The 20,398-nt window shown below is 44.9% G+C and overlaps 1 protein-coding gene across 1 annotated transcript in view; it reads left to right on the forward strand.

Moving 5' to 3' along the window:
• The first annotated feature begins 501 nt into the window (after positions 1–501).
• LOC135507456 (otoferlin-like) overlaps positions 502–20,398 on the forward strand; it is a 43,700-nt gene continuing 23,803 nt past the window's right edge. Inside the window, exons 1-16 of the mRNA XM_064926990.1 lie at positions 502–550; positions 1,167–1,305; positions 1,540–1,594; positions 1,694–1,825; positions 2,036–2,098; positions 4,500–4,584; positions 4,735–4,894; positions 8,120–8,306; positions 16,079–16,265; positions 16,550–16,773; positions 18,023–18,131; positions 18,472–18,658; positions 18,864–18,984; positions 19,215–19,315; positions 19,635–19,725; positions 20,158–20,274. Of these exons, the coding sequence (XP_064783062.1) occupies positions 502–550; positions 1,167–1,305; positions 1,540–1,594; positions 1,694–1,825; positions 2,036–2,098; positions 4,500–4,584; positions 4,735–4,894; positions 8,120–8,306; positions 16,079–16,265; positions 16,550–16,773; positions 18,023–18,131; positions 18,472–18,658; positions 18,864–18,984; positions 19,215–19,315; positions 19,635–19,725; positions 20,158–20,274 (2,007 nt within the window). The remainder of the gene's footprint in view (positions 551–1,166; positions 1,306–1,539; positions 1,595–1,693; positions 1,826–2,035; positions 2,099–4,499; positions 4,585–4,734; positions 4,895–8,119; positions 8,307–16,078; positions 16,266–16,549; positions 16,774–18,022; positions 18,132–18,471; positions 18,659–18,863; positions 18,985–19,214; positions 19,316–19,634; positions 19,726–20,157; positions 20,275–20,398) is intronic.

Below are 20,398 nucleotides of genomic sequence, written 5' to 3' on the forward strand. Positions count from 1 at the left end.
TTCAATACATTTGAAAACATTTCTAAAAACATGTTTTCACTTTTTCATTATGTGTGTGTGTAGCTGGGTGAGAGGTGAGGGGGGGGGGACGACAATTTATTTAAACTCCTCATCAGAGCCAGAAGAGGGTGTGGTAGTAGAGTGGAAACTAGGCTACCCGCCTTAAGAAATACACTGGTTTAGGGCTCTGGTCAAAAGTAGTGCACTATATAGGAAATTGGTTGCCATTTGTGATGCATCCACTGACTGTTATACTGTGCCATAAGAGGAGACTGATGTGTGCCTGAAATGGCACCCTATTCCCTACATATGGCACTTGGGTCCTGGTCAAAAGTACTGCACTATATAGGGATCCTAAAAGCTCAAATCAATCAAATCCACAGTGCAGTATGAGTTGATTTATTAATTAAAAAACGTGGTCTATGTCACAATCAAGGACCTCCCACAAAATTACCTGAATTCTATTTAGTTCACAGAGCTAGAAAAGGACTCTTTTGAATCATGAAGAAATCACGTGGCCATAAGTCAGACCACGGAAAAGGAGGAAGAGGTACAGTATACTACAACACACACACATACACACAAACACACATATATACACACACACACAGACACACACATACACACACACATATACACACACAGACACACACATACGCACACACACATACACACACACATACACATAAAACACACACACGCACACACACACAGACACACATACACACATACACACACACATGTACACAAGTACACACACACACACATGTACACACACACACACACACACACACACACACACACACACACACACACACACACACACACACACACACACACACACACACACACACACCACCACCACCCACCCCAATTGTTTCTTGTAAAAGTAATGGAGCTACACCAAATGCTTTTATACAAGCTTTGGTCCTAATCACTCTCTGATACTCTCTGAAAAAAAGAAAAAAAGGGAAAAGTATAGATGAAAATGTTTAACATATCCTATGATAAATTGTAAATAGTAACATTAAACTTAAATTCAAACAAAAATAAAAACAATACAAAAAGTGACAGAAACAACCTAAAAGGGTGGTTGTCAAGCTTAGCTATCGTCATCCTGTCAGGCTGTTCTGACAGGTGTGGCCTCCTTGACTGTGATTGTCCAGGCGATGAGGCAGCCATCTTGGAGACAGAGGACCTGGACTTCATGGGAGGGATGGGAGGGGGAGGGGGAAGAGGTCCTGACCCCGACACCATCTCCCTGGCCTCAGTCACAGCCGTCACCACTAATGTCTCCAACAAGAGGTAAGCACAGAGCACAGTTCTATGTTGCTTGTGGTTTGCCATTCATTTTACAAATAAAATACAATTCTATAGAGTTAGATAATGTAGAAGCAAACTCTGAGTTTTGGATTGAAGACTAATGATTCAATTACATTGTTTACAATGTAGTATCTTGTAGTTTACAGAATTCTGAAATGTAAGTCTGCATTGATTTAATCACACTGAAACATGTTTCTAACATGTCTATAACATTAGATCAAAACCAGACATTAAGATGGAACCTAGTGCCGGGAGACCAATGGATTTCCAAGTAAATTTAAATATATGTTCAATGAATCAAGGAATAATTAGCATCTAAAAAAATTGCTATAATAAAGAGTGTTTATACATGATAACCCTATTTTACCAGGTTAGTGTTACCGTCATAGAGGCCAGGCAGCTAGTAGGGCTGAACATGGATCCAGTGGTCTGTGTGGAGATCGGAGACGATAAGAAGTACACTCAGATGAAGGAGTCGACAAACTGCCCATACTACAATGAGGTAACCAATCTGCCCTGGGATGATGAGGTTGATAATAAGGAGGAGGAGGTTGATGAGGAGAATGATGATGATGATAACAAGGTCTAAAGCGTTGTAATTACATGTATGGTCATCAATAAAGCTTCATGTATAATTTCAATAAAGTTGCACATTTTAAAAGAAAACTTCATGACACTGATACATTTATTTTACGTCACATTTCTCTTTTAGTATTTTGTCTTTGACTTCCACGTCCCACCTGATGTTATGTTTGATAAGATCCTGAAGCTGTCGGTGAGTAGCTTTACCACAATACAAACAAACAGTTCTGAAATAATTACCCTCCCTATCTAAATGAATGGAGAGCAATGAGCAATGATTTGATTTGATTTGAATTGAGTAAGAAAGTGGTCAGATGAAGCAGATGCTAAGCTACAGGACTGTTTTGTTAGCACACACTGGAATATGTTCCGGGATTCTTCCGATGTATTGAGGAGTACACCACATCAGTCACTGGTTTCATCAATATGTGCATCGATGATGTCGTCCCCAAAGTGACTGTACGTACATACCCAACCAGAAGCCATGGATTCCAGGCAACATCTGCACTAAAGGGTAGAGCTGCCGCTTTCAAGGAGTGAGTCTCTAACCTGGAAGCTTATAAGAAATCCCGCTATGCCCTCCGACAAACCATCAAACAGGAAAAGTGTCAATACAGGACTAAGAATGGATAGTACTACACCGACTCCGCCGCTCGTCGGATGTGGCAGGGCTTGCAAACTAAAATATTACAGAGTACAAAGGGAAGCACAGTCGCGAGCTGCCCAATGATAAAAGCCTACCAGACGAGCTAAATTACTTCTATGCTCGCTTCGAAGCAGGTAAAACTGAAGCATGCATGAGAGCATCAGCTGTTCTGGATGACTGTGTGATCACTCTCTACGTAGCCAATGTGAGTAAGACCTTTAAACAGGTCAACATTCACAAGCCCGCAGGGCCAGACGGATTACCAGGACGTGTACCCTGAGCATGCACTGACCAACTGGCAAGTGTCTTCGCTGACATTTTCAACCTATCTCTTACTGAGTCTGTAATAACAACATGTTTCAAATAGACCACCATAGTCCCTGTGTCTAAGAACACTAAGGTATCCTAACTAAGTGACTACCGACCCGTAGGTCTTACGTCTGTAGCCATGAAGTGCTTTGAAAGGCTGGTCGTGGCTCACATCAACATCACTATTCCAGAAACCCTAGACCCACTCCAATTTGCATACCGCCCCAACAGATCCACAGTTGATGCAATCTCTATTGAACTCAACACTGCCCTTTCCCACCTGTACAAAAGGAACACCTATGTGAGAATGCTAATCATTGACTACAGCTCAGCATTCAACACCATAGTGCTCTCAAAGCTCATCACTAAGCTAAGGAACCTGGGACTAAACACCTCCCTCTGCAACTAGATCATGGACTTCCTGACGGGCTGCCCCCAGGTGGTAAGGGTAGGGAACAACACATCTGACATGCTGATCCTCAACACGGGGGCCCCTCAGGGGTGCGTGCTCAGTCCCCTCCTATACTCCCTGTTCACTCATGACTGCATGGCCAAGCATGACTAGAACACCATTATTAAGTTTGACGAAGACACAATAGTGGTAGGCCTGATCAACGACAACGATGAGCCAGCCTATAGAGAGGAGGTCAGAGACTTGGCAGTGTGATGCCAGGTGCCAACAACCTCTCCCTCAACGTGATCAAGACAAATGAGATGATTGTGTACTATAGGACAAGGAGGACTGAGCACGCCCCCATTCTCATCGACGGGGCTGTAGTGGAACAGGTTGAGATCTTTAAGTTCCTTGGTGTCCACATCACTAACGAACTATCATGGTCCAAACACACGAAGACAGTCGTGAAGAGGGCACGACAAAGCCTATTCCCCCTCAGGAGACTGAAAAGATTTTGCATGGGTACACCATCGAGAGCATCCTGACTGGTTTCATCACTGCCTGGTATGGCTACTGCTCAGCCTCCGACCACAAAGCACTACGGAGGGTAGTGCGTACGGCCCAGTACATCACTGGGGCCAAGCCTCCCGCCATCCAGGACCTCTATAGCAGGCGGTGTCAGAGGAAGGCCCTAAAAATTGTCAAAGACTCCAGCCACCCTAGTCATAAACTGTTCTCTCCCTAGGTCCAAGAGGCTTCTTAACAGCCTCTATCCCCAAGCCATAAGACTACCCAGACCCCTCTTTTACGCTGCTGCTACTCTCTGTTTATTATCTATGCATGGTCACTTTAACACTACCTACATGTAGATATTTCTTCAATTACCTCGACTAACCAATGCCACCGCACATTCACTCTGTATGGGTACCCCCTGTATATAGCCTCGCTATTGCTATTGTCATTTTACTGTTGCTGTTTAATTATTTGTTACTTTTATTTTCTATCTTTTTTTTACATAGCACGTTTTTCTTATTAACTTCGTAAAGCATTGTTGGTTAAGGGCTTGTAAGTAAGCATTTCACTGTAAGGTCTGCTACACCTGTTGTATTCGGCGCTTTTGACAAATACAATTTGATTTGATTTGATCACTGTGTCCATCATTTATACAGTCTTTCATAATATTCAACTCAGGTCGCATATTAATGATGCACATTGCCATCTTCCCTTTGCTCATCCATCCCTCAGGTAATCCACTCCAAGAACCTCCTGCGCAGTGGGACTCTGGTTGGCTCTTTCAAACTGGATGTAGGCACTGTCTACTCGCATCCAGGTCAGGGAGAAATAGTTGGAAACATAGTAGCTACTAGTCTATACTCTGTCTGTCGCTGTCTATACTCTGTCTATACTACACTATGACTCTGGTACTGATCAGTATACCTCACATATGAATGTCGCTTATTGTATTATTTTTGTCTAATAGAACACCAGTTTTTCCACAAATGGGCCCTTCTCTCTGACCCTGATGACATCACTGCCGGGTGCAAAGGTTACATTAAATGTGACATCGCCGTCGTGGGGAAAGGAGACAACATCAAGACTCCACACAAGGCCACCGAAACCGATGAAGATGACGTAGAAGGGTAAACAACCAACATATTATTGGGGATATTAGTGTAATAGTAATAATGTAGTAGTAATACTGTAGTAGTAATTTAGTAATAATAGTGCAGTAATAATAGTGTAGTAATAATGTGGTAATAATACTGTAGTAGTAATAACTTATCAGTAATACATTTACATTTACATTTAAGTCATTTAGCAGACGCTCTTATCCAGAGCGACTTACAAATTGGTGAATTCACCTTCTGACATCAGTGGAACAGCCACTTTACAATAGTGCATCTAAATCATTTAAGGGGGGTGAGAAGGATTGCTTTATCCTATCCTAGGTATTCCTTGAAGAGGTGGGGTTTCAGGTGTCTCCGGAAGGTGGTGATTGACTCCGCTGTCCTGGCGTCGTGAGGGAGTTTGTTCCACCATTGGGGGGCCAGAGCAGCGAACAGTTTTGACTGGGCTGAGCGGGAACTGTACTTCCTCAGTGGTAGGGAGGCGAGCAGGCCAGAGGTGGATGAACGCAGTGCCCTTGTTTGGGTGTAGGGCCTGATCAGAGCCTGGAGGTACTGCGGTGCCGTTCCCCTCACAGCTCCGTAGGCAAGCACCATGGTCTTGTAGCGGATGCGACTTCAACTGGAAGCCAGTGGAGAGAGCGGAGGAGCGGGGTGACGTGAGAGAACTTGGGAAGGTTGAACACCAGACGGGCTGCGGCGTTCTGGATGAGTTGTAGGGGTTTAATGGCACAGGCAGGGAGCCCAGCCAACAGCGAGTTGCAGTAATCCAGACGGGAGATGACAAGTGCCTGGATTAGGACCTGCGCCGCTTCCTGTGTGAGGCAGGGGCGTACTCTGCGGATGTTGTAGAGCATGAACCTACAGGAACGGGCCACCGCCTTGATGTTAGTTGAGAACGACAGGGTGTTGTCCAGGATCACGCCAAGGTTCTTAGCGCTCTGGGAGGAGGAAACAATGGAGTTGTCAACCGTGATGGCGAGATCATGGAACGGGCAGTCCTTCCCCGGGAGGAAGAGCAGCTCCGTCTTGCCGAGGTTCAGCTTGAGGTGGTGATCCGTCATCCACACTGATATGTCTGCCAGACATGCAGAGATGCGATTCGCCACCTGGTCATCAGAAGGGGGAAAGGAGAAGATTAATTGTGTGTCGTCTGCATAGCAATGATAGGAGAGACCATGTGAGGTTATGACAGAGCCAAGTGACTTGGTGTATAGCGAGAATAGGAGAGGGCCTAGAACAGAGCCCTGGGGGACACCAGTGGTGAGAGCGCGTGGCGAGGAGACAGATTCTCGCCACGCCACCTGGTAGGAGCGACCTGTCAGGTAGGACGCAATCCAAGCGTGGGCCGCACCGGAGATGCCCAACTCGGAGAGGGTGGAGAGGAGGATCTGATGGTTCACAGTGTCGAAGGCAGCCGATAGGTCTAGAAGGATGAGAGCAGAGGAGAGAGAGTTAGCTTTAGCAGTGCGGAGCGCCTCCGTGATACAGAGAAGAGCAGTCTCAGTTGAATGACTAGTCTTGAAACCTGACTGATTTGGATCAAGAAGGTCATTCTGAGAGAGATAGCGGGAGAGCTAGCCAAGGACGGCACGTTCAAGAGTTTTGGAGAGAAAAGAAAGAAGGGATACTGGTCTGTAGTTGTTGACATCGGAGGGATCGAGTGTAGGTTTTTTCAGAAGGGGTGCAACTCTCGCTCTCTTGAAGACGGAAGGGACGTAGCCAGCGGTCAGGGATGAGTTGATGAGCGAGGTGAGGTAAGGGAGAAGGTCTCCGGAAATGGTCTGGAGAAGAGAGGAGGGGATAGGGTCAAGCGGGCAGGTTGTTGGGCGGCCGGCCGTCACAAGAAGCGAGATTTCATCTGGAGAGAGAGGGGAGAAAGAGGTCAGAGCACAGGGTAGGGCAGTGTGAGCAGAACCAGCGGTGTCGTTTGACTTAGCAAACGAGGATCGGATGTCGTCAACCTTCTTTTCAAAATGGTTGACGAAGTCATCTGCAGAGAGGGAGGAGGGGGGGAGGGGGAGGAGGATTCAGGAGGGAGGAGAAGGTGGCAAAGAGCTTCCTAGGGTTAGAGGCAGATGCTTGGAATTTAGAGTGGAAGAAAGTGGCTTTAGCAGCAGAGACAGAGGAGGAAAATGTAGAGAGGAGGGAGTGAAAGGATGCCAGGTCCGCAGGGAGGCGAGTTTTCCTCCATTTCCGCTCGGCTGCCCGGAGCACTGTTCTGTGAGCTCGCAATGAGTCGTCGAGCCACGGAGCGGGAGGGGAGGACCGAGCCGGCCTGGAGGATAGGGGACATAGAGAGTCAAAGGATGCAGAAAGGGAAGAGAGGAGGGTTGAGGAGGCAGAATCAGGAGATAGGTTGGAGAAGGTATGAGCAGAGGGAAGAGATGATAGGATGGAAGAGGAGAGAGTAGCGGGGGAGAGAGAGCGAAGGTTGGGACGGCGCGATACCATCCGAGTAGGGGCAGTGTGGGAAGTGTTGGATGAGAGCGAGAGGGAAAAGGATACAAGGTAGTGGTCGGAGACTTGGAGGGGAGTTGCAATGAGGTTAGTGGAAGAACAGCATCTAGTAAAGATAATAAAACTGTAGTAGTAATAGTTTATCAGTAATACTGTAATAATAATACTGTAGTAGTAATAATTTATCAGTAATACTGTAGTAATAATACAGCAGTAGTAATACTGTGGTAGTAATAATACTGTAGTAATGATAATTGATCAGTAATAATGCAGTGATAATACTGTAGTAGTAATAATTCACCAGTGATACTGTAGTAATAATACTTCAGTAGTAATACTGTAGTAATAATGTGGTAATACTACTGCAGTAATAATACTGTAGTAATAATACTGCATTAGTAATACTGTAGCAACAATACTGTGGTAGTAATAATGTAGTAATAATAATGTGGTGGCAATAATGTAGTAATAATACCATAGTAGTAATAATTTATCGGTGATACTGCAGTAATAATACTGCGGTAGCAATGCTGTAGTAGTAATAATGTATAAGTAATACTGTAGTAGTAAAACTGTAGTAGTAATAATGTAGTAATAATACTGTAGTAGTAAAACTGTAGTCGTAATGCTGTAGCAATAAAAGCAGCAATAGGCCAAGCTCTAGAGTTCCTGTGAAAGCTCTCCCATCTCAAAATTCTTGATTACTTTCTATTGCTGTTTTAGTCATAGAGATAGAATGCAATGTGTAACAAGTGTTTGTCTTTAATTCTGTGGTTTCAGTAACCTCCTGTTACCTGAGGGGGTTCCCGCAGAGCGTCAGTGGGCTCGCTACTATGTGAAGATCTACAGAGCTGAGGGCCTTCCTAAGATGAACACCAGCATTATGGCTAATGTCAAGAAGGCTTTCATTGGGGAGAACAAGGACCTTGTGGACCCTTATGTACAAATACTCTTTGCTGGCCAGAGGGTAAGTAATAGCACTGTTCTGTTGCTTGCTGTGTTATGTTATGTTACATTATGTTAAGCTATGTTACATTATGTTATTCTATGCTATGTTAACACTAGGGTAGGGGGCACTATTTTCACTTCCAGATGAAAAATCGTGCCCAAAGTAAACTGCCTGCTACTCAGGCCCAGAAGCTAGGATATTCATATAACATATTTGGATAGAAAACACTCTAAAGTTTCCAAAACTGTTAAAATAATGTCTGTGAGTATAACAGAACAGATTTGGCAGGCAAAAACCTGAGAAAAATCCATCCAAGAAGTGGGATTTTTTTATGTTTGTAGTATTCTATTGAATGCCACTACAGTATCATTTGACTTAGGACTCAAATTGCACTTCCTATGGCTTCCACTAGATATCAACAGTCTTTAGAAATTGTTTCAGGCTTGTATTCTGAAAAATGAGGGAGTAAGACAACTCTGAATGAGTGGACAGTGTAACGGCGTTCTTTTGTTGTTGAAGGAGAGTCGGACCGAAATGCAGCGTGTAAGTTACTCATGTTTATTATAAAGACAAAACGAACGAACTATACACGAATAACAAAATAAATACAAAAAAACAACAACAAACAGAACGAAACCTAATACAGCCTGACTGGTGAAACTAGCACAGAGACATGAACAATCACCCACGAAATGCAAAGCGAAAAACAGGCTACCTAAATACGGTTCCCAATCAGCGACAACGAGAAGCACCTGACTCTGATTGAGAACCGCCTCAGGCAGCCAACCTAATTAACACCACACACACCCCTAATCAACTAGAATCCGAAACACTACAAACCCCAAAACGAAAATACAATACATAATAACCCCATGTCACACCCTGGTCTGACTAACTAATAAACTAAAACACACAATACTAAGACCAAGGCGTGACAGAACCCCCCCCCCCCCCTAAGGTGCGGACTCCCGAACGCACCTCAAAACCATAGGGAGGGTCCGGGTGGGCATCTGTCCATGGTGGCGGTTCCGGCTCCGGACGTGGACCCCACTTCAAAAATGTCAATGTTCCTCCCCTTCGCGTCCAATGATAATCCACCCTAACCGCCGACCATGGCCGAATAGTCCTCACCCAGAACCCTACATAATAGAAGAGCAGCTCGTGACTGAGGGGCAGCTCGGGACTGAGGCAGCTCGGGACTGAGGGACAGCTCGGGACAGAGGGGCAGCTCGGGACAGAGGGGTAGCTCGGGACAGAGGGGCAGCTCGGGACAGAGGGGCAGCTCAGGACTGAGAGGCAGCTCAGCACTGAGAGGCAGCCCAGCACTGAGAAAAAGCCCAGTACTGAGAAAAAGCCCAGCCAGGAAGTAGAATCCGGCAGATCCGGGCTGACTGGCGGATCCTGGCTGACTGGCGGATCCTGGCTGACTGGCGGATCCTGGCCGACTGGCGGATCCTGGCCGACTGGCGGATCCTGGCCGACTGGCGGATCCTGGCTGACTAGCAGATCTGGCAGATCCTGGCTGACTGGCGGATCCTGGCTGACAGGCAGATCTGGCAGATCCTGGCTGACTGGCAGATCCTGGCTGACTGGCGGATCCTGGCCGACTGGCGGATCCTGGCCGACTGGCGGATCCTGGTTTACTGGCGGATCCTGGCTGACTAACAGATCTGGAAGAGTCTGGATGACTGGCAGCTCTGGAAGAGTCTGGATGACTGGCAGATCTGGAAGAGTCTGGAAGACTGGCAGATCTGGAAGAGTCTGGATGACTGGCAGATCTGGAAGAGTCTGGATGACTGGCAGATCTGGAAGAGTCTGGATGACTGGCAGATCTGGAAGAGTCTGGATGACTGGCAGATCTGGAAGAGTCTGGATGACTGGCAGATCTGGAAGAGTCTGGCTGACTGGCAGATCTGGAAGGGTCTGGTTGACTGGCAGATCTGGAAGAGTCTGGATGACTGGCAGATCTGGAAGAGTCTGGATGACTGGCAGATCTGGAAGAGTCTGGATGACTGGCAGATCTGGAAGAGTCTGGATGACTGGCAGATCTGGAAGAGTCTGGCTGACTGGCAGATCTGGAAGAGTCTGGTTGACTGGCAGATCTGGAAGAGTCTGGCTGACTGGAATGGTCTGGCTGACTGGCAGATCTGGAAGAGTCTGGCTGACTGGCAGATCTGGCTGCTTCATGCTGACTGACGGCTCAGGCTGCTCCATGCAGATTGACAGCTCTGGCGGCTTCCTGCAGATTGGCAGCTCCATGCAGATTGGCAACTCCATGCAGACTAGCAGATCTGGAAGAGTCTGGTTGACTGGCAGATCTGGAAGAGTCTGGCTGACTGGAATGGTCTGGCTGACTGGCAGATCTGGAAGAGTCTGGCTGACTGGCAGATCTGGCTGCTTCATGCTGACTGACGGCTCAGGCTGCTCCATGCAGATTGACAGCTCTGGCGGCTTCTTGCAGATTGGCAGCTCCATGCAGACTGGCAACTCCATGCAGACTGGCAGCTCAGGCTGCTCAATGCAAACTGACAGCTCTGGCTGCTCAATGTAGACTGACAGCTCAGGCTGCTCTATACAAACTGACAGCTCTGGCTGCTTAATGTAGACTGGCAGCTCAGGCTGCTCTATACAAACAGAAGGCTCCGGCAGCGCTGTAGAGGAGGAAGGCTCTAGAACCGCTGAACAGACGGGAGACTCCGACAGCGCAGGAGAGGGAGAAAGCGCTGGCTGCGCTGAACAGGCGAGGCGCACTGTAGGCCTGATGCGTGGTGCTGGCACTGGTGGTATTTGGCCGAGGACACGCACAGGAAGCCTAGTGCGGGGAGCTGCTACTGGAGGGCTGGGGTGTGGAGGTGGTTCTGGATAGACCGGACCGTGCAGGCGCACTGGAGCTCTTGAGCACCGAGCCTGCCCAACCTTACCTGGTTGAATACTCTCGGTTGCCCTGCCAGTGCTGTGAGGAGAAATAGCCCGCACTGGGCTATGTAGGCTAACCGGAGAAACAGAGCGCAAGGCTGGTGCCATGAAAACCGGCCCAAGGAGACGCACTGGAGAACGGATGCGTAGAGCCGGCTTCATAGCATTTGGCTCGACGCTCAATCTAGCCCGGCCAATACGCGGAGCTGAAATATACCGCACCGGGCTATGCACCCGCACTGGGGACACCGTGCGCACCTCTGCATAACACGGTGCCTGTCCGGTCTCTTTAGCCCTCCGGTATGCACAGGGAGATTGCGCAGGTCTCCTACCTGACACAGCCATACTCCCTGATAGCCCCCCCCAAAAAAAAATTTGGGGCTGCTTTTCGGTTTTCGCTTTGCGCCGCCGTGACTTTCTCTTTAACTCCATTCTTCGATAGCCCTCTTCGCACTGTTCCAGTGAATCCCAGGCGGGCTCCGGCACTCTCTCCGGGTCGGCCGCCCACCTATCTATTTCTTCCCACGTCGTTAAATCCCATGTCCATTCTCTGAATAATTCCTCCTCCCTTTGCTGCTCCTGCCTGTTGACACGCTGCTCCTGTTTACTCTTCGCCTGCTGCGCTTTAGGGCGGCTACACTCTTCTGGTTTAAATACAAAAATAAATACAAAAAAACAACAACAAACAGAACGAAACCTAATACAGCCTGACTGGTGAAACTAGCACAGAGACAGGAACAATCACCCACGAAATGCAAAGCGAAAAACAGGCTACCTAAATACGGTTCCCAATCAGCGACAACGAGAAGCACCTGACTCTGATTGAGAACCGCCTCAGGCAGCCAACCTAATTAACACCACACACACCCCTAATCAACTAGAATCCGAAACATTACAAACCCCAAAACGAAAATACAATACATAATAACCCCATGTCACACCCTGGTCTGACTAACTAATAAACTAAAACACACAATACTAAGACCAAGGCGTGACAGACAGAGAGCGCGCCTTTCTTGTTTACCTTTTAAATTGACAACGTTATTGTCCGGTTGAAATATTATTGATTATTATGACTAAAAACAACCTGAGGATTAATTATAAACATTGTTTGAAATGGTTCTACAAACTTTATGGATACTATTTTGATTTTTTGTCTGCCTGTTGTGACTGCTTTGAGCCTGTGTATTACTGAACAAAACATGCAAACAACACAGAGGTTTATCGAACTTTATCGAACAAAACGTACATTTATTGAGTAAATGGGAGTCTTCTAAGTTCAACCATATGAAGATCATCAAAGGTAAGTGATTCATTGTATCTCTATTTCTGACTTGTGTAACTCCTCTACTTGGCTGGTAACTGTTTGTAATGATTTGTCTGCTGGGCGTTGTTCTCAGATAATCGCATGGAATGCTTTTGCCATAAAGCCTTTTTGAAATCTGACACCGTGGTTGGATTAACAAGAAGTTAATCTTTAAACCGATGTGTAACACTTGTATGTTTTATGCATTTTTATAATGAGTATTTCTGTTTTTGAATTTAGCGCTCTGCAATTTCACTGGATGTTGGCCAGGTGGGACGCTAGCGTCCCACGTACCTTTAAAGAGAGAAAGTTTGTGAACCCTTCGGGATTTTCTGTATTTCTACATACATTTGGCCTAAAATATGATAGATCTTCATCTAATAATAGATCAAGTGAACAAGATTAAACAAATAACACTTTTAAATTTTTTCATTGAGCAAATTGGTCCAACATTCAACTTCTTTGTTGGAAAAGTATGCAAACCTCTAGATTAATCAGCTCAATTAAGTGATTTAAAGTAGTCAAAAGTGTCGTATTCGGTCCCATATTCCTTGCACACAATGACTACATCAACCTTATGACTCTAGAAGCTCATTGGATGCATTTGCAGTTTATTCGGGTTATGTTTTGCCTAACAAGAACTGAATGGTGAATAATGTCTACCATTTTGGAGTCACTTGTAATTGTTATTAAGAATATAATATGTATCTGAACATTTCTACATTCATGTGGGTGCTACCATGATTATGGATAATCATGAATAGGATGAGTGCGAAGGTTACAGAGGCAAAAAGATCATAACCCCCCAACATCTCATCTACTCACTTATAAAGAAAATGACTCCAGTCATCATTCACCATTCAGTTACTATTGGGCAAAAGGTCTTCCAAAACAAGCTTGATGCGTTCACTGTAGCAAGGAAAATGGGACCAAATACTAAATGTTTGACTGCTTTACTGCACTTAATTGAGCTGATTAATCTAGAGCAGTGGTTCCCAAACTTTTTATAGTCCTGTACGCCTTCAAACATTCAACCTCCAGCTGCGTACACCCTCTAGCACCAGGGTCAGCGCACTCGCAAATGTTGTTTTATTGCCATCATCGTAAGATTGCCACACACACACTATACAATACATTAATTAAACATAAGAATGAGTGTGAGTTTTTGTCACAACCTGGCTCGTGGGAAGTGACAAAGAGCTCTTATAGGACCACAAATAATAATATAATAATAATCAATCATTTTGCTCTTTATTTCACCATCTTACATACAAAACCTTATTTGTTCATCAAAAATTGTGAATAACTCACCACAGGTTAATGAGAAGGGTGTGCTTGAAAGGATGCGCCTAACTCTGCAATGTTGGGTTGTATTGGAGAGAGTATCAGTCTTACATCATTTTCCACACACGCCTGTATTTAGTTTTCATGCTAGTGAGGGCGGAGAATCCACTCTCACATAGGTACGTGGTTGCAAATGGCATTTGTATCTTAACAGTGCAATTTGCTAAGGCAAGAAACTCTGAGCGCAGCCCTATCCAGGAATCTGGCAGTGGCTTCTGATTAAATTACATTCTCACAGAACCGCTTGTTGCAATTTTGAATAGGCTCTCTTGTTCAGACATCGGTAAGTGGACTGGAGCCAGGGAATGAAAGGGATAATGAATCCAGTTGTTTGTGTCGTCCGTTTCGGAAAGTACTTGCATAATTGCTCACCCAACTCACTCAGGTGCTTCACTATATCACATTTGACATTGTCTGTAAGCTTGAGTTCATTTGCACACAAAAATAATCATACAATGATGGAAAGACCTGTGTGTTGTCCTTCTTAATGTAGGCAGAGAAGAGCTCCAACTTCTTTATCATAGCCTCAATTTTGTCCCCCACATTGAATATAGTTGCGGAGAGTCCCTATCATTCTAGATTCAGATCATTCAGTGGAGAAAAAACATCACCCAGATAGGCCAGTTGTGTGAGAAACTTGTCATCATGCAAGCGGTCAGACAAGTGAAAATGATGGTCAGTAATGAAAACTGTAAGCTTGTCTCTCAATTTAAAACAACGTGTCAGTACTCTGCCCCTTGATAACCCTCGCACTTCTGTATGTTGTAAAAGCGTTACATGGTCACTGCCCATATCATTGCATAATGCAGAAAATACACGAGAGTTCAGGGGCCTTGCTTTAACAATGTTAACCATTTTCACGTGTCCAAAACGTCTTTCAAGCTGTCAGGCATTCCCTTGGCAGCAAGAGCCTCTCTGTGGATGCTGCAGTGTACCCAAGTAGCGTTGGGAGCAACTGCTTGCACGCACGTTACCACTCCACTATGTCTCCCTGCGTTGGCTTTTGCGCCATCAGTACAGATACCAACACACCTTGACCACCAAAGTCCATTTGATGTCACAAAGCTGTCGAGTTCTTAAAATATCCTCTCATGTTGTCCTGGTTTCCAGTGGTTTCCAGAAGAGGATGTCTTCCTTATTAATTGACTCCCCATAAACGTAACGGACATATACCAGGAGCTGTGCCAGGCCCGCCCTGTCTGTTGACTCATTCAGCTGTAGCGCATATAAATCACTGGCTTGTAATTCTTTCAAAACATCTCCTGCCATGTCACTGATGCATCGTGAAACAGTGTTGTTTGATGAAGATATTATCTGTATAGTTTTTTCGGCCTTTCCCCACAACATTGTCTCAACCATATCCACGGCAGCAGGAAGAATTATGTCCTCCACAATAGTATGGGGCTTGCCTGTCCTAGCCACTCAGTAGGTCACCATATAAGACGCTTCTAGCCCCTTCTTATTAATGGTATCTGTTGCTTTTATACATGTCTTACTACTCAAAAGGCGTTTATTCTCACTCAGAAAACTCCTGTGGCTTATTTTTGAAATGGTCATGTTTCGTTTGTAAATATTTGCACAAGAGTGAAGGATTCCCGTGAGGGAGTAACGGTTAATGTGATTGGATGTTAATTATTTGACTAGGCTACCTGTATTTGACATTCTGTTGTTATTTTGCTGAAGACTAGATGGTTTCATTTTATTTTTGGCAGTGAAGCAAGGCTACTCAGGCGAGAAAAAAACTCACCCAAATGTATAGCCCTGTTGGAAAATATAAATGTTTGAAAATATAAAACTGTTTGAAAATGTGAAAAAATGTTTTGTCTATTTTTATTATTATATATAGATTTTTTAAATGTGAATCACATTTTTATTTGGCGTGCCCCCGACGGCACTGCCCGTACCCCCGTACCCCAGTTTGGGAATACCTGATCTAGAGGTTCACATACCTTTTCCGACAAAGAAATCGAATGTTGGACCAACTTGCACAATAAATAAATGGAAAAAGTACAATTGTTTTTGTTATTTGTTTAATCATGTGCACTTGATCTATTATTAGGACTTAGATGAAGATCTAATCACATTTTAGGTCAAATTTATGCAGAAATACAGAAAATCCTAAATGGTTCACAAACGTTCTCTCATCATATGCTATGTTATGTTATATGCAATGGGCACAACTTGTATTATTGTATTGTTTAAGTGGACTGCTTTGTGATCCCAGGGGAAAACGTCTATCCAGAAGAGCAGCTACGAGCCAATCTGGAACGAGCAGATCGTCTTCACTGAGATGTTTCCACCGCTCTGCAAACGCATGAAGGTCCAGATCCGAGACTCGGACAAAGTGAACGACGTGGCCCTCGGAACACACTTCATTGACCTGAGAAAGATCGCCAATGATGGAGACAAAGGTTCTTCGGTGTAGAAATGTTTCCCTTAATTCAGAAGATACTGTGCGTTGTGTTCCTTTCTTGTGTCTTTCATTTGTTATATTTGGTGTTTGTATGGAGTAAAGGAAAGTGAAATAGGTGTCAAGTCCCAGCTGGAGCAAATTGCCTCATTAAATAGTCTGACAAATTGTAACCGACAAGAGAGGTGTTTTGCGGTTTGCCAGTGTGTGGTCTGGAGTTGGCTGTGTTACTGCTCCAAAAGCACTTGCCAAATTGCCATGCTCTTTACACCCATACTCTGCCAGGCTTCCTTCCCACCCTGGGTCCGGCTTGGGTGAACATGTATGGCTCCACTCGTAGCTACACCATCATGGACGAGCACCAGGACCTGAACGAGGGTCTGGGGGAGGGGGTGTCCTTCAGAGCCCGCCTGCTGGTCAGCCTGGGTGTGGAGATCCTGGACACCTCCTCCCCGGATATCATGAGCTCCACCGAGGTGCAGGTGGAGGGGGTGCCTAACATCTCAGAGGTGGGTCTCACACACATGCATGTATGTAAATATTCACACACACTTGCTCGTACACACATACACACACTGTCTCTACCTCTTTCTCTCTGTCTCTGTGTCTCTCTCTCTTTGGGTCTCTCTGTGTGTGTGTCTCTCTCTCTCCCTCCCTCTCATGGGTGACTGCTCAAGCAGATAAACCCTCCTATTGGGACTCACAGCTCACAACAAACAGGTCATCACAGTGCAATCAGACTAAATTATTGATAATCTTTATTTAGCCGATCGCTGATGCTACATTATTAACTGACTGTTTCCATTAATAGAGTTATGTTTATGTGTTCAGACAATGTAAGTCACACAATAGAGCCGGTCGAGCGAGAGAGAGTCTATGTAAGCGTCTCTGGTCTTTGCCAGAGCGCTGAACTAGAGCTCTGCATGCTCCGTGTTTTCATACTCATTCATTAAAATACTCACCATACTCTTTTATACACTATATTTTCATCTATAACAGACACCATATAGTACACATCACAGCATTATCAAGGCATACATCTCCCGTTAATGCTGATTGGCTGAAAGCCGTGGTATATCAGACTGTAAACCACGGGTATGACAAAACATTTATTTTTACTGCTCTAATTACGTTGGTAACCAGTTTATAATAGCAATAAGGCACCTCTGGGGTTTGTGCTGATCAAGAACATGGTAAATTGGCCATTTACTACACCCACTCATGCCTTATTGCTTAATTATCACATATGAGGGTGTCCATATTAAAGGGATACTTCGGGATTTTGGCAATCTACTTGTACCGAGTCAGATGTACTCGTGGATACAATTTTTATCGCTCTGTGTCCAGTATGAAGGAAGCTAGGCAATGTCGCGAGCCAATGCTAACTAGCGTTACCACAATGACAGAATGACAATGCTAGCATGCTACTAGATTCCCATAGACTAACAGTAATTGCGCTAACGCTAGTAAGCATTGGCTTGCGAGACTTCCGCTAACCCATAAAAATGGTATCCATGAGTTCATCTGGGGAAGTAGATGAAGGGCATCATTGCCAAAATCCCAAAGTATCCTTTTAATCTTTGTCTCTCCATCCATCCAGAACACCACTGTGAAAGGGGAGGTGTTCTTCCTGATAACGTTTTCCAAATTAATATTTATGTCTCTACTCCCTATCCATCCAGAATTCCACTGGGAAGGTGGGAGAATTATTCCTGTTATAATGTATGTACAAGTTCATCTTTGTGTCTCTTCATCTAGAGCGCCACAGGGAAAGTAGAGGAGTTCTTCCTCTTCGGGGTGTTCCTGGAGGCCACCATGATTGACAGGAAGATCGGGGACAAACCAATCAGCTTCGAGGTTACCATAGGTTGGTAGCTTTAATACTCACTCATCTCCACATAGAACTCAGGTTAGAATTCAGCCCTATTATATCAATAGAACTGACTTCACGTTACACCATAATACTAAGGCAGCAGGTAGCACATGTAGGGCAGGTTTCTTGGATACAGATTAAGCCTAGTCCTGTGTTTTTTAGTCTAGGACTAGGCTTAATCGGTGTCTGGGAAACAGTCCCTCAATGACGATTCTCCATGAATAATTTTGTTAAATCAAGGACTAGGCTTAATCTGGGTCTGGGTAACCAATCCTTGATGATCTGTATGTTGTCATGTTCATAATCATATTTTAAACTTGCGTCTTTTAACTAGGTAACTATGGGAGCGAAATTGACGGCGTGACCAAACCCAAGTCGGGTGGCGGGAAGAGGAGTGGGGGAGACGGAGATGAAGAGGAGTCAGAGCTGATCCAAGGCTCCAGTGATGAAGAGGAGGGGGATGATAATGACCTGGTCTCCGTGTCCTCCACCCCACCCATGAAACCGGTCATCACCGACAGGTCAGATCCCAACACACACATAAGCAGAGTATTACAGGACAGCGGGGAAAGCTGGTTGAGATGACGTTAGTTCTGCTTGTGGACTCGTTCTTATATCAATAATTTCAGCCAGTTTTCCCGCTGGGATTGTTGTTCACTGCAACCAGATCGTAGATCTCACGAGGTCAGGTTTCAGTGTCTCTCTTTATACATCTCAAACTTTCAGAAACTATTTCCACCTGCCTTACTTTGAGAGGAAGCCATGTATTTATATCAAGAGCTGGTGGCAGGACCAGAGAAGAAGACTGTACAATGCCAACATCATGGACAACATCGCAGATAAACTGGTGAGTCCGTCAACTACCTTAATACCCATCAAAATGTGTAAAAACAACATAATTACAGCATTATTTTCTAGTGATGGGGGGGGAAAGTTACATATCGTATCTGCACCTAAACCTCGTGATAATATTGTATCGTAAGGTCCCTGGCAATTCCCAGCCCTGTTATTTTCACTTTCAACAACATTATTAAAGCATCCTAATGTTCTAACATGTCTATAACACTGTGTCAACAGGAGGAGGGTCTGAACGATGTTCAGGAGGTCATTAAGACAGAGAAGGCCTATCCGGAACGCAGACTGAGAGGGGTCCTGGAGGATCTCGGCAACGGATGCAGGTGTCTACTTACCCTTTCCACACTACTAAGCCTAGCCAAGCCATGTTTGCTCTCTACTTACTTACACAATTATGGCACCCTATTCCCTATGTAGTGCACTACTTTTGACCAGAGTCCATAGGTCTCTGGTCAAAATTGGTGCACTATTTTAAGCCATGTTTGCTCTCTACTTACTTACACAATTATGGCACCCTATTCCCTATGTAGTGCACTACTTTTGACCAGAGTCCATAGGTCTCTGGTCAAAATTGGTGCACTATTTAGGGAATAGGGTGCCATTTGGGATGCAGTATTGGCTAACATTTAATTATTTCTTCAGTCAATTTCTGACTCTGGCTAACAAAGACCAGAATCAGACTGGGAGGACCAAGCTGGACAAGGAGAGACTCAAGTCCTGCATGAGGGAACTGGTATGGCACAAATGAGCCAAAGATTATTGTGATATTTGTATTTATTATGTTGGTAACACCACCGAATTACATATAGAATTATATACTGTATATTATCTTTGTGGGTAACACTTTACTCAAAGCCTACAGGTATAATACATTATGATGTGGTTATAATGTATTGTAAGACTTTGTATGGCCCTCCTACTCCATTTTACTGACGCTCTTATCCCGAGTGACTTACAGTAGCGAGTACATATGTATGTTTTCATATTTGTTCTTACTGGTCCCCCGTGGGAATCAAACCCACAACCCTGGCTTTGCAAGAGCCATGCTCTACCAACTGAGCCACATGGGGCCACCATTACCATTATATCTACTATTCTATCATATTTGATTCATATTGTGTTTGTGTGCTAAAAATGATGATCGTCTCATTGTGTGTGCTTGTAGGAGAGCATAGGTCAGCAGGCTAAGACCATCAGGACGCAGGTGAAGAAGAACACAGTGAGAGATAAGATCAAGCTGGTTCAGAACTTCCTCCAGAAGCTCAGGTTTCTAGCTGATGAGGTAAGTCAGCAAGGGGTACATATACAATAGGTACATCATTTGTTCATGCGTCTAAAACTATCGATACCATTCCAGAAGTCTTTGTTCATCTTTCTTTTCTTCTATCGTATACGTATATATGTTT

The sequence above is a fragment of the Oncorhynchus masou genome, chromosome 21, assembly GCF_036934945.1.
Source record: "Oncorhynchus masou masou isolate Uvic2021 chromosome 21, UVic_Omas_1.1, whole genome shotgun sequence".
Taxonomy (NCBI): domain Eukaryota; kingdom Metazoa; phylum Chordata; class Actinopteri; order Salmoniformes; family Salmonidae; genus Oncorhynchus; species Oncorhynchus masou.